Consider the following 14234-nt stretch of genomic DNA (forward strand, 5'->3'; position numbering starts at 1 on the left):
TCGCACCACGCTCACCGCGATCTAAAATAAATTTAGATCGTGGTGAGGTCGCGGTATGAGCGGCATGAAAATGTTAATTTTCGTTGCTTTCACGATGCTACTACGTCCTAATTACGCTTCTACAACGATCCCGCTACGATTAAACCACGTTCTCCCCGCGCTTATTCTCCGACCTCACTACGCTTATGAAGATCTTTCTACGCTCTTCACGTTCTTACTACGACCATACCACGAGTTATCCGATTGCAACACGATCTTACTGCGATTATAGCACGTTCTTACCACGATTATACTACGTTCAATACTGCGATCTTACTCCGTTCTCAGCAATACCGTTAATATCATGTTTCATATCAATATAGTTCCATTCCTTCTATTTCTGATTAAAACGGAAATTTCTCGGAAACACAGATGTGTCAATATATATAGAAAGATGTGGTATGAGTACCAATAAAACAACTCTCCATCAACGTAAAAATCTATCAAAGTAAACCATTATAGGCCAAGGTACGGCCTTCAATACGTAGCCTTGGCTCACACCGAACAGCACGCTATAAAGGGCCCCAAAAAATACTAATGTTAAACCATTTAAACGGGAAAAACAAACGGTCTAATCTATGTAAAAACGAGAAGCATGGCTGAGCCGTCAGAGCAAATGTTTAAATGCATTCAGACAAACAAAATCTAGGGAGGTTTTTTTATATATTTTATGTGAAAATGACAATAAAAATGATGGTCGTAGTGTGAACGTAGTAAGGTCGTGAGAAGAGCGTAATGAGGACGGCAAGGGCGTGCTATAATCGTACTATGATCGTGAACAGCGTGGTAAAGTCGTAGTGGAAGCGTTGTTGGGTCGCGGTGAGAACGTAATGGTCGTAGTAAGGTCGTGACAACGTCGCTGTGAGATCGTAGCGCAATCTCTCCGAATAGAATCACGCTCTCGCTACGATTGTACAGCGACCTTTGCGATCATACTACGATCTTAGTGCGCTCTCACTACGCTTCTACTACGACCTAATTTCGCCACGACGGCACCACGATTGTTTTGAACATGTTCAAAGATGGCCACGCTCTTCACGATCTTGAAGACCTCACCACGACCGTGGTAGGACCTTACTGCGACCTACACGATCGTACCACGATCATCAAAATTTGCATTTTTTTTCACAGATCGTAGTGCGATCGTGGCCTAGTGGGACTGGGGTATTACCATTGACTTATTCCAAATTTATATTTTTATTTCTTGAGAAGCAGATAATTAAATAAAAGCTACACGATGCTATCATAATCGTTGCTAATTGGTGGTAAAAAATTCAAATAACAAATATACCCAACTCCAAGAAAAAATTCAAATCGGGAAGTCCCTTATCAGATGGCAAATTCAAAATCTCAAACAAACCAAACGAATGGAAAACAACTGTCATATTCAAGCAATTTTCTCATTTTCATGTAGAAAATGCTGGACTCGACCTGGTAATCGGGGGGAAATTTATCAATTAGCTGTAATGTTAAATTTACAATGAAACCGCAGGAAATGATTACAAACGTTTACATTGAAATATGTGATTTGTTAACATAAAAGTCATATTGTCCTCATGAACTATTACGCACCTGTTTCCATACGTGTTCAATAATTCATGTACAACTACACAGTAAAATTAGCTCACAAAATAATGATGACTTCATATAATTTACTAACATTCTATGCTATTTTGTAATGTAAATTGCACATACATGTCTGTCTGTGTATGTTTTCCCTAACTACATTATACATTTTAATTTTATATTGCTGAAGCCTTACACGGATTTGTTAAAACTTAATATTAATATAAAAATTAATATATCCTTTGATGAAATCTAACACATTTTACTCGCATATATAGATTATTTTGAATATAAACATATTTGTACAGGTCCAGGTTTAGTGTTTGTTGCCTACCCAGCAGCCCTCGCCAAGCTTCCGATATCGCCACTGTGGGCAGTCTTATTCTTCCTGATGTTGCTATCTGTAGGATTGGATACACAAGTAACTTTATGAAATGTTTAAGTGTATAAGTTAAATATTTAGTGCATGCTTCTTGAAAATGCGTATGTCCGTTTTTCTAAAATACACATATATAATTTATGTTTATTTTGGTTTCTAGAATATAAATTGTCACATTAATTTAAAAAAAAATTGTCAATTCGTACGGGCACATGCATTTTATAACATTTTAACAAATATTGGTAATATTTCAGCTAGTGTTAAGTTATTCTATTTTATATAGATCTCTTTTCATTGATCACCTAATTATTTGGAACACCTCCTGTTTCCTGATTACAATCTGTTTTATGGACCTCTTCGGTACAGATTTATACAAGCATGATTATATACAGAAATGTTATGTATTATTATCTTATGTACTATATAAAAAGGCAAAATTCAAGGATCAATAGGTGTCTTTATTTTTATATACATTTATTAGAGGTATATTTTCAGTACTTTAATTTTGAATTTTCACTGCAGAAGGATCTGCATTAATTCGAAATATAAAACATATACCCCTATTTTTATCGCTCACGAAAAGTTGTAAAATTTATCCGTTAACATTATTTTGGGGATAATTAATATTCTTTTAATACAGATAATAATATAATAAAGATAAGAATGAGAACAGTTCAAAATTTTAATTGTATTATAATATCCTTACAGTCACCTCTTGTTGGACATATTTTATATTAAATCTTCAGACACTGAACGCATTAATATGAACTTTGTTTCAAATTAAGTTATAGGCAAATATTTTTCTTCTTGGTTAAATCAAAAGTTGACTAGAACTGTCCTCAATCTCAAATGACATTAAATGTAGATAAAAAGAGAAGGCATACATCGAAGATAAAAATATTTAAATCCTCGTCCAACGTTATGTATTTACAATACATAACTTTGAAGTGTTTGTCTTCCTTAAAAAAGAAAACAATATTAAGTAAACTGCTTTGCGGAAATATAATAATGTACACATGCTAGAAGGAAACTGATTTTTCTTTAAAACCACTAAACGTACTTCATGTACATTATTTTATCAGACTCATAATATTTCTCTTCAATCTTTTTAAAAAATAAGTATTTGCTTGAAATGTTGAGTAAACTTGTTAATGTATAGGTAATTATTTAAATTTGAGCCAATCATGTTATTGTAAGATTTTTTTCTTAAGAATTTTATTGCAGAATGGAGTATTTTATAGCATCTTAGTATTTGTTAAAGTAGATGTCTTTAAAATGATCTAATGTGTTTGATATTTATTTTTTAACAGCAAACAGGTAAAGTCCCAAGGTAGAGTGTATATGCGCATGAGAGGTTGAGTTGAATATACATTATGTCCACAAATATGTTTGAAAAAACTGTCTTTTCAGAATTGATTTTTGATTATATTTTAACATTAAGGGTAAAACAGTTAATTTTTTGAATAAGTTGAGAACGAACCGGAAATCTTTCATAACATTTTTTTTATATTCCTAATTTAAAAAGAATTTCATGACACAGCCTTTTGTAATCAAAACTTTTAGATTTGCACAAACTATCTCAAATAAGATTATGTGGACATATATTGAATGAATGTTATTGGAAAAAGTTTCTCAAATGCTTTTAAGTTATATTAAAAAGTAAGTTTATATGTCAATCGGTCTTAGGATATGACATATTTTCCCACTAATGGGTAATTTAAAAATGAGGCAAATATAAAATTTACTATCTTCCCACTATCCACAATACACTAGTGTCTTTAGTAAAAGAGAAATTGCTTGAAAGGTGATTATAAAGTTTGACAATTAATACGAACATATATATATATAGTTATCAAAGGTACCAGGATTATAATTTGATACACCAGACGCGCGTTTCGTCTACATGAGACTCATCAGTGACGCTCAGATCAAAATAGTAATAAAGCCAAACAAGTACAAAGGTGAAGAGCATTGAGGACCCAAAATCCCAAAAAGTTGTGCCAAATACGGCTAAGGTAGTGCTGGGCTGGTGATATCCTCGGGGACGAAACGAGGAACACACTTAACGTTATGACCTGGGCTTTTCAAATTTAACTACCTAACATTGACTTCTTTTGTAAAAATCTGAATCGGAATCCATTCATCATTACAACATATTTATTCAGTATTTGCCAAACATAATATATATATGCCATTAGAAACTTCACATGTACAATCATTTTATCTAGGGGGAAAAAGTGAACGATTGTAACAATCCGTTCAAATTGCAGTACTTGAACCTGCAAAATTAAAAAAAAAACACAAATTAAAAAAACTATTAATTGAAACGTTTAAAAAGAGTTGTAAAAAGCGTTTTAAAAACATTTAAATGCTGTTTTAGTTAAATGTTTCACTTCTGTAAAATGTTTTTGTAAAAACATCCTCTAGTCATGGCAATTTTTCGTCCTTAATAAAACCACTTTTATGGCTTGTGAAGTGACCGGATTTTTTTTCAAATAGTTTATAAGATACAGCTTTGAGAGATTTTTTTCTGTGCGAGAATTTGTGTGGTAGCGTATGAATACTATTCATATCCTTGGTCCAAGATGATTTGTTGTGCTGCTGAACAAAGGAAGTCAACGTAAAACAGAATTATCATCGCCGGATGGTGGTAAACAATTCTTGATATAAATATTCACTATATATATATATATACATATGAACGGTGCATTTATGAATTTTATTATCTTTCTTTTCAAAAAAATGATTCGAATTGATTCATGTAATTTAAAGAAGTTATTCAAGTCTTTAGATTTATAATATTTCAGAGTGTATGTGTGTAAAGACCAAATGTGAAGAAATATAAATTTCTATCAAGACAGAAATGATAAGGATGTAAACTTATTACCTCCCTTTTTGTGAAAGGGTTGTTAGTTGAACTATTCATGAAGTGCACCAATTGGTTTAATTACAAGGTATCATGGTAATCACAAAGGTCATATAAGGTCAATAACTGTTCAATGACATATGTTGTCGCTAATATGATACGTTTAAGTTATGCTTAATGGCCAAATGTACTAGCTTCTATATGATTTTCGATATTGTGATCTTATGCATTCATTAAGTAAAGACACTGTTGATAAATAGTTTATAAAAATCCATATTTATTTTAAATTTAGAAAATGACAAATCAGATATTTTACAAGTTATGCATTCACACACTTAATCATGCATGTCATATTAGCGACACAATTATGTGATTTGCAGGTTCCATTGTATTTTTGTTCTCATATACACCCTTATTTCTATTTGATATTTTAATGCCAGTTTTATTTAAATTTTGATTTCTGTAAAGATCTATCAAAATTATAGAACACATAGAGTTCTTAAACCTAATTATTTATTAATTTAAAAGAAAAAGTTCTGATACACGATTTTCTCTAATCCATACTTATGCTTTCAAATATAACGCCACAATTTTTTTTAGAGTTTCATTTAATCAGAAATCACAAACAAAAGGGTGAATGATTTTTTTTATTGCTGAATCAAATCTTTAGGTGCCTGAATCAAAACCAAACCAGTGTATATTTTTCGGACCTTGATAAATAATTACCTGATTGATAATTCATTACATACCTATAACTGTTTGATACGTATTAAATTGGATGTGTCTTATGCAACAACAGCTAAATGTAAAAGAAGAACAAATGTATCGAAACTTATTCGACAAAACCATTTAGTAAGCGTTAATGTTTTCCTAAATTATGGTGTACTTAAGAACAGAACAACAATATTTTCTTTGGAAATAAGCAAATGCATGCATATTGTAAAAGTTGGGAATAAATGAAAATGAAAATATAAGGGAATGTTTGGAATACATTAGTACTGTCTGCAAAGTTTAGAAATGGTTTCCGTTTCGAAGTTTTTAATGTTAATCATTCAAAAGAATTGTACCTTTTTTAAAACATTCATTTCCCAGCTTCTTATCGATATTTCAATAGTACGTTTGTAAAAAGTATTTCTTGTTTTGTAGCATATGTTTATCTTTCTAATTGTAGTTTGGAATGTTTGAGACAATGATAAGTGCATTTATAGATGAATATCCAAAATATCTACGAAACAGGAAAATGCTGCTTACTGCATTTGTGTGTTTTGTAGAGTTTTTATTGGGAATTCCATGCATTATGGAGGTAGGTATTTGTAGAAGAAATTATTATCAGTAAAACTAAGGTTGAACGAAGTAAGTATACATTATCATGGTGTAATACTACGTTGCTATTATGTCAAAGAAAAAGTGCTTTAAATGACGTCCTTTAACTCAAACAGCTACAGTACGATGTAGACTAAGGCTGCACATTTAATGTCTGTGCAATACTTACGGTTCATTCAAAAGCGCAGTAGCTGTATTTGGCGTTGTTGATGACCTAGTTGTGTTGTTTTTCTGGTGCTTATAGTAGAAAACATTGAAGTAGCTAGAGAGAAATTACAAACAGTATGCAAATTTCAATCGACAAACAAGTAAAGGTGAGCAAAATTGTCATTTGATTTGTTCTAATTTTTATTGCGATCAAATGATGTATTGGGACAATGTTTATGTTATAACTAATCTCTTAAAAACTCAATAGAAAACTCTGAATAGCATAACTCAGCAAGACAATTTCTACAATGAAAAATCGAAAAAAAATCGTCGTAGTTTTGTTATATGAATCATTCGCAATTTTAATCCATTGATTAGGTAAGACTGCAATTTGAAGGATTCAGTCTTTTATTAGCGTCTAGTCTAATTTCATGATTCGAAAAAAAAAAACGTCTTGCTTAGCCCTCCCGATACCCTTTTCCTGACTTAAGTTCAGAAACTCATTCATCTGTAAATTGGTTAAAAGTGAAATGTCTGTGTCAATTGATATGACAGTTGTTTCCGATTCGTTTGATGTATTTGAGCTTCTGATTTTGCCATTCGATAAATTACTTTCATTTCGATGCCACTGATGGTGGATGTTTCGTCCTAGAGGATATCACCAGTCCAGAAGTCAAATTGTATAAATAAACTGTTTACAAAAGTAGGGATCATTTGAAATTTTTTATCCCAGACATAGATACCTTAGCCTTATTTGCCACATTTTTTTTTGAATTTTGGGTCCTCAATGCTCTTTAACTAAATACTTGTTTGGCTTTATAACTTTTTTATACGACCGCAAATTTTGAAAAAATTTTCGTCGTATATTGCTATCACATTGGCGTCGGCGTCGTCGTCGTCGTCGTCGTCGTCGTCGTCGTCGTCGTCGTCGTCCGGCGTCCGAATACTTTTAGTTTTCGCACTCTAACTTTAGTAAAAGTGAATAGAAATCTATGAAATTTTAACACAAGGTTTATGACCATAAAAGGAAGGTTGGTATTGATTTTGGGAGTTTTGGTCCCAACATTTTAGGAATAAGGGGCCAAAAAGGGCCCAAATAAGCATTTTCTTGGTTTTCGCACCATAACTTTAGTTTAAGTTAATAGAAATCTATGAAATTTTGACACAAGGTTTATGACCACAAAAGAAAGATTGGGATTGATTTTGGGAGTTTTGGTTTCAATAGTTTAGGAATAAGGGGCCAATAAAGGGCCCAAATAAGCATTTTTCTTGGTTTTTGCACAATAACCTTAGGTTAAGTAAATAGAAATCTATGAAATTTAAACACAATGTTTATGACCACAAAAGGAAGGTTGGTATTGATTTTGGGAGTTTAGGACCCAACAGTTTAGGAATTAGGGGCCAAAAAGGGACCCAAATAAGCATTTTTCTTGGTTTTCGCACTATAATGTTAGTATAAGTAAATACAAATCTATGAAATTTAAACACAAGGCTTATGACCATAAAAGGAAGGTTGGTATTGATTTTGGGAGTTTTGGTCCCAACAGTTTAGGAAAAAGGGGCCCAAAGGGTCCAAAATTAAACTTTGTTTGATTTCATCAAAATTGAATAATTGGGGTTCTTTGATATGCCGAATCTAACTGTATATGTAGATTCTCAACTTTTGGTCCCGTTTTCAAATTGGTCTACATTAAGGTCCAAAGGGTCCAAAATTAAACTTAGTTTGATTTTGACAAAAAATGAATCGGTTGGGTTCTTTGATATGTTGAATCTAAAAATGTACTTAGATTCTTGATTATTGAAGTTTTTTGGTCCAGTTTTCAAATTGGTCTACATTAAGGTCCAAAGGGTCCAAAATTAAACTTTGTTTGATTTCATCAGAAATTGAATCCTTGGGGTTCTTTGATATGCCAAATCTAACTGTGTATGTAGATTCTTCATTTTTGGTCCTGTTTTCAAATTTCAAATTCTACATTAAAGTCCAAAGGGTCCAAAATTAAACTAAGTTTGATTTTAACAAAAATTGAATTCTTGGGCCTCTTTGATATGCTGAATCTAAACATGTACTTAGATTTTTGATTATGGGCCCAGTTTTCAAGTTGGTCCAAATCAGGATCTAAAATTATTATATTAAGTATTGTGCAATAGCAAGTCTTTTCAATTGCACAGTATTGTGCAATGGCAAGAAATATCTAATTGCACAATATTGTGAAATAGCAAATTTTTTTTTAATTAGAGTTATCTTTCTTTGTCCAGAATAGTAAGCAAGAAATATCCTATTGCACAATATTGTGCAATAGCAAGAATTTTTTTTAATTGGAGTTATCTTTCTTTGTCCAGAATCAACTTAAATCTTTGTTATATACAATATACAATGTATATACACTTTTTACTACCAACTGATAAATTTAAATAATCTTTACCATTCAGTGATAACAAGCAGTTTTTTTACATCTTAATATTTTATGATGTATTTAAATGAGTAGTTATTGTTGCAAACTCCATTAGAAATTTGAATTGATATCAGTTTTGAAAAAGGGAAACGGGGATGTGAAAAAAAAGGGGGGGGGGTTAAATTTTTCTCATTTCAGATTTCATAAATAAAAAGAAAATTTCTTCAAACATTTTTTTGAGAGGATTAATATTCAACAGCATAGTGATTTGCTCAAAGGCAAAAAAAAACTTTTAAGTTCATTAGACCACATTCATTCTGTGTCAGAAACCTATGCTGTGTCAACTATTTAATTTTAGATTTAAAAAGTTTGAAGAAGAAATCTTTAATTGATTTGTAAAATCTTGGCATTTGTTTTGTGTAAAAAAAACCATGTAATGTCAAAAATTTGATCACAATCCAAATTCAGAGCTGTATCATGCTTGAATGTTTTGTCCATACTTGCCCCAACTGTTCAGGGTTCGACCTCTGCGGTCGTATAAAGCTGCGCCCTGCGGAGCACCTGGTTTTATCTGAGCGTCACTAATGAGTCTTATGAAGACGAAACGGCGTATAAAATCCTAAGCCTGGTACCTTTGATAACTATTTCAGTTTCAATTTTCTTATGGGTTGGATATTATAATTATTTTACATATATTGAAGAAGTAGAATCATTGAACTAATAGGGAACTGTGGCTTGTTACGATTGTTCCATTTTGTAAAAAAGTAGTGATTTGCATACAAGGCAAAAAAAAAATCAGTATCATACAAGCTATGATTAATAATTAAAAAGATAACATGTAATGTATAGGTTTTATCTATGGTGTACAAACAGAACAAAGAAAATCGACCTTAGACTATTACACGTGCTAATCTACCTTTGTATTTTATGCTTACCTGTCTGTTCATTTATGAATTATAACGAGGTCATGTGCCCTCGACAGTTTTTGTCGGTCATGTCGGTAGTAAATTTGGTGCCGTGCAGTCGAGGAAAACATGCGAAATGTTGATGCTTTTATAACGAATATTCAGACATCGTGTATTGTTCTCAATGAAACTTTGAAGTTCTGAATTACTTTTTAGTGGATATATAAAAAGATTTAAGGATTTGAATAATTCCATTGCCATTAGGCTGCCCTTATAACTATAAGAAGAAAGTATGAAAAGTCACTTGAATAAGAAAACTCTATATTATTGGTATAATTTTGTCGTGCATACAAAATATTTGTTGGTTCATATAATGCTATCGAGCTGTCGTCGTCGATGTCGTCTGCGTAGTCGTTATAACCGAAGACCCATTTGGTTTCGGAAATTCCAGATAAAAACTCTAGTGTAAGTGAAAGGATCTCTATCTCTGCGCAGGTTCAATACAATAAAAGGAAGGTTGGGATTGATTTTTGGGGTAATGGTACCAACAGTTTATGATTAGGACCAACAGCAACCATTTTTGTTGTTTCTCGACAATAACTTGATTGTAAGTGTATGGATATCTCTGAAATTGTACCACAAGGTTCCATATCACAACAGGAAGGCTGAAATGTGAATTCGGGAAATTGCCCAAAACATGCAGGAATGGCCAAAAAAAGGGCAAAAAACAAGCATTTTTCTCGTTTCCAGACAATAACTTGTGTTGACGTATATGGTTCTCTCTAAAAAAAAGTCCTACAAGGTTTCATTCTGGGATTGAATTTGGGGTAATTATTCCAATGAGCGGGGGAAAGGGGGCAGCAAAAAAGATAGGGGTGGGGACTTATTAATTTTTTTTTTATAAGGGTTCATATTTGTTCTTCAAAATTTCAAATTTTTTGAAAAGTTTCTAGAAGAAATCTTCAATAGAACAGCATTGCACAAGAGCATAGTAGTGCGCAATAGATTTTTCATAGATCTTTGACCACATTTATTTTGTGTAAGAAACCTATATAATGTCAAAAATTTAATTGCAATCCAAATTAAGACAGTATCAAGAGTTTGTTCAAATAAACTCATCATAGATACCGGGATTAAATTTTGTATTTACGCCAGTCGCGCGTTTCGTCTACAAAAGACTCATCAGTGACGCTCGAATCCAAAAAAGTTAAAAAGGCCAAATAAAGTACAAAGTTGAAGAGCATTGAGGACCTAAATTCCTAAAAGTAATGCTAAACACAGCTAAAGTAATCTATTCCTGAGGAAGAAAAGCCTTAGTATTTCAAAAATTCGAAAGTTTTGTAAACAGTTAATTTATAAATATGACCTTATCAATAATATCTCATGTCAGCACAGAAGTGCTGGGTTCTGGCCTCGTGATACCCTCGGGGGAATTAAAACTCCACCAGCAGTGGTATTGACCAACTTTCCCCGACTGTTCAGGGTTCAACCTCTGCAGTCGTATGAAGCTGCGCTCAGCGAATCATTTTGTTGTGTAATGAAAATTATAACTCTATGTAAAATGAAAATGAAAATAAATGGAAGACTGGTTGTGGTTACCTCATAACTAAATTGAGGAAGTAGCAATTTCGTCCAATATTCATATTATTTACTGGTTACAGGGAGGGATATACGTGCTGCAGATCATCGACTGGTACTGTGCTGTCTTCTCTTTGATGTTGCTGTCATTTACAGAATGTGTTGTTATAGCTTGGGTATATGGTAAGTTTACACACAGTGAGCATTGTAGTAGTTCAGTGAATACTATTATATAATTGGACGATTGTATTGTTACATATAGATCAGTATTGGTAAGGGATATATATCGTTCACAGCTTTCAGCACTTCCTTTAATTGCGTTTTTGAACAATAGGTACAATGCGATGCCGCATTACGAGAACGCTATATGCCCTGAATTTCACCATTAGGTTATAGAATACAAAAGTCTATCTACAGTTCGTTCAATTCATTTTGTAGAATGTACCTTGCAGTTAAGAAAACGTTTTAGTTTTTTATTCACAATTTTGCAACATTTATAAAAGAAAAATCTTTGTATTTTGCATATGGTTTCATTTTTTTATTTCATCCTTACTGAACAACATCTTGCAAATAAAAGTTTGATTCCCTTTTAGAATAATAATAAGACAAAAATAAAGGATAAACACACATGTGACCTTAATTGATGAACAAATGTTCTAAATAGTAAACCAAAAGCTTACCAAAAAATCAAATGGATTTACTTTTTTTAATTGAACACTCCGTAGAAAATTATATTAACATAAAACAAATCTGATACTGAATGATCAGTGTACATAAACCCATTCATGACATGATGAACTCTGAAATACATAAAACCAGAAAATTCATGATTACTTATAAATATAAATAAAAGCAATAGTAGTATATCGCTGTCCAGTAGTCATAAATCGATTTGACTGAAACAAATCCTTGTCACGAACCAAAATTAAGGGAAACACATCAACTATAAGAGAAATAACCCAAACAACAAACACACTGAACAGCTTCATAAGCTAACGCAAACGTACATGGATATTCTTTTATTTAAGAATGATATTGTTGAATTAATGATTTACAATTATACAAAATCATAATCGTCTTGAATTGGAAGGACACAAAACAAAGATGGATAAAATGTGATAAGACTAATTATGATCCTTTTGTGTGACAGGTGCTGACAGATTTTTAAGTGACATCGAACTGATGATTGGATATAAGCCGTCAGTATGGTGGAAGATATGCTGGAAATTTATAACACCAATCGTCATTATAGTAAGTGTTCTGAATATATTCAAATGTAAGCGTTTGCTTATCTACAAATGTAAGTGTTTTGAATATATGCAAATTCAAGCGTCTTATCTTATTAGTAAATGTACAAATTAGATATTGATATGTCATCTACACTACTACATTTTAAATTCTGTGTAAAAATTGGATATGAAATAACACTTTTCTGTTTCGGAACAATATATATAGTTATGCTATGTATATTCCCTAAATAAATACACCGTTAAATCCGGTTTGCTGTCAAGCTGCAAGCCTTTTGTTAATATTTGATCTTTAACGATTTTGATACTATTAGCTCACCTGGCCCACAGGGCCAATTGAGCTTTTCTCATCACTTTGCGTCCGTCGTCTGTTGTCCGTCGTCGTTAACTTTAACAAAAATCTTCTCCTCTGAAACTACTGGGCCAAATTGTACCAAACTTGGCCACAATCATCATTGGGGTATGTAGTTTACAAAATGTGTCCGGTGACCCAGTCAACCAACCAAGATGGCCACCATGGCTAACAATAGAACATAGGGGTAAAATGTAGATTTTGACTTATAACTCTGAAATCAATACATTTAGAGCAAATCTGATACGGTTAAATTGTTTATCAAGTCAATATCTATCTGCCCTGAAATTTTCAGACGATTTGGAAAACTGGTTGTTGGGTTGCTGCCCCTCAATTGGTAATTTTTAAAGAAATTTTGCCATTTTTGGTTATTATCTTAGTATTATAGATAGAGGTAAACTGTAAACAGCAATAATGTTTAGCAAAGTAAGATCTACTAATAAGTTGACATGACGAAAATGGTCAGTTGACCCTTTAAGGAGTTATTGCCCTTTATAGTCAATTTTTAATAATTTACATTAATTTGGTAAATTTTTGTAAATTTTTACAAAATATTTTCCTCTGTAACGAAAGGGCCAAGTTTATTATAGATAGAGAAAATTGTAAGTAGCAAGAATGTTCAGTAAAGTAAGATCTAAAAACACATCACCATCACCAAAACACAATTTTGTCATGAATCCATCTGTGTAATTTGTTTAATATGCACATAGACCAAGGTGAGCGACACAGGCTCTTAAGAGCCTCTAGTTCTAAATGTTATTTCTGAGACACACAGACGCGAATGAAGATAAGAGAAATGAAGGACTTAATTTGCCAGCATATAACGTTGGCCACAGTACATCGTTATATTATTTGAAAATTATTTTCGGCAGATAAATTGTTCAATTGAAACTTATTTCAAAAGACTAACACTGAGTATGTGACAATCATATTTTGTTAACTATATAACGTTATAGTAAACACCATAGCCATCACAGCTAAAGATAGGAAATCGTAGCAAAATGCAAGTGACTTTTAATGTTCAGACTGTCGACCTTCTTTCAATTCGTACCAAAATTATTAGATGACACAAGGAATTATGGTCCTTAAGTGTTGATTGTTTTCCAATATTAGTTATACTGCCTTTTATCATGAAAAATATATTAGATAGGCATTAACTTTATTTTGAGAAATAATCATCAACAATAGCTGTCCTTATAGGGGTTATTGTCTGCGGACTTTAAGGCCAATTTAAGCATTAATGTCAATTATCTTAAATACTTAAATAGGTAGATAGAAACATTATCCAGCATTTATTAAGATTAGCAATACATGATCTTTTTAAAGTATTCAACGTGTGTAATTGGTTTTGGTTTTTAAATAATTCAGCTTCAAGCATTTATGAAAGGGCATTATTTGTCGAAATACCTCTCTATACTTACTACTTATAATTGATGATG

At 32.2% G+C, this 14234-nt stretch overlaps 1 protein-coding gene across 1 annotated transcript in view; it reads left to right on the plus strand.

The window, feature by feature from the left end:
• Positions 1-14234, plus strand: part of LOC139485312 (sodium- and chloride-dependent glycine transporter 1-like) — a 62306-nt gene that overhangs the window by 41987 nt on the left and 6085 nt on the right. The window contains exons 10-13 of the mRNA XM_071269725.1: positions 1914-2026; positions 6022-6153; positions 11280-11379; positions 12347-12447. Coding sequence (XP_071125826.1) covers positions 1914-2026; positions 6022-6153; positions 11280-11379; positions 12347-12447 — 446 coding nt within the window. The remainder of the gene's footprint in view (positions 1-1913; positions 2027-6021; positions 6154-11279; positions 11380-12346; positions 12448-14234) is intronic.

Source organism: Mytilus edulis, chromosome 8 (assembly GCF_963676685.1).
Source record: "Mytilus edulis chromosome 8, xbMytEdul2.2, whole genome shotgun sequence".
NCBI classification, from domain to species: domain Eukaryota; kingdom Metazoa; phylum Mollusca; class Bivalvia; order Mytilida; family Mytilidae; genus Mytilus; species Mytilus edulis.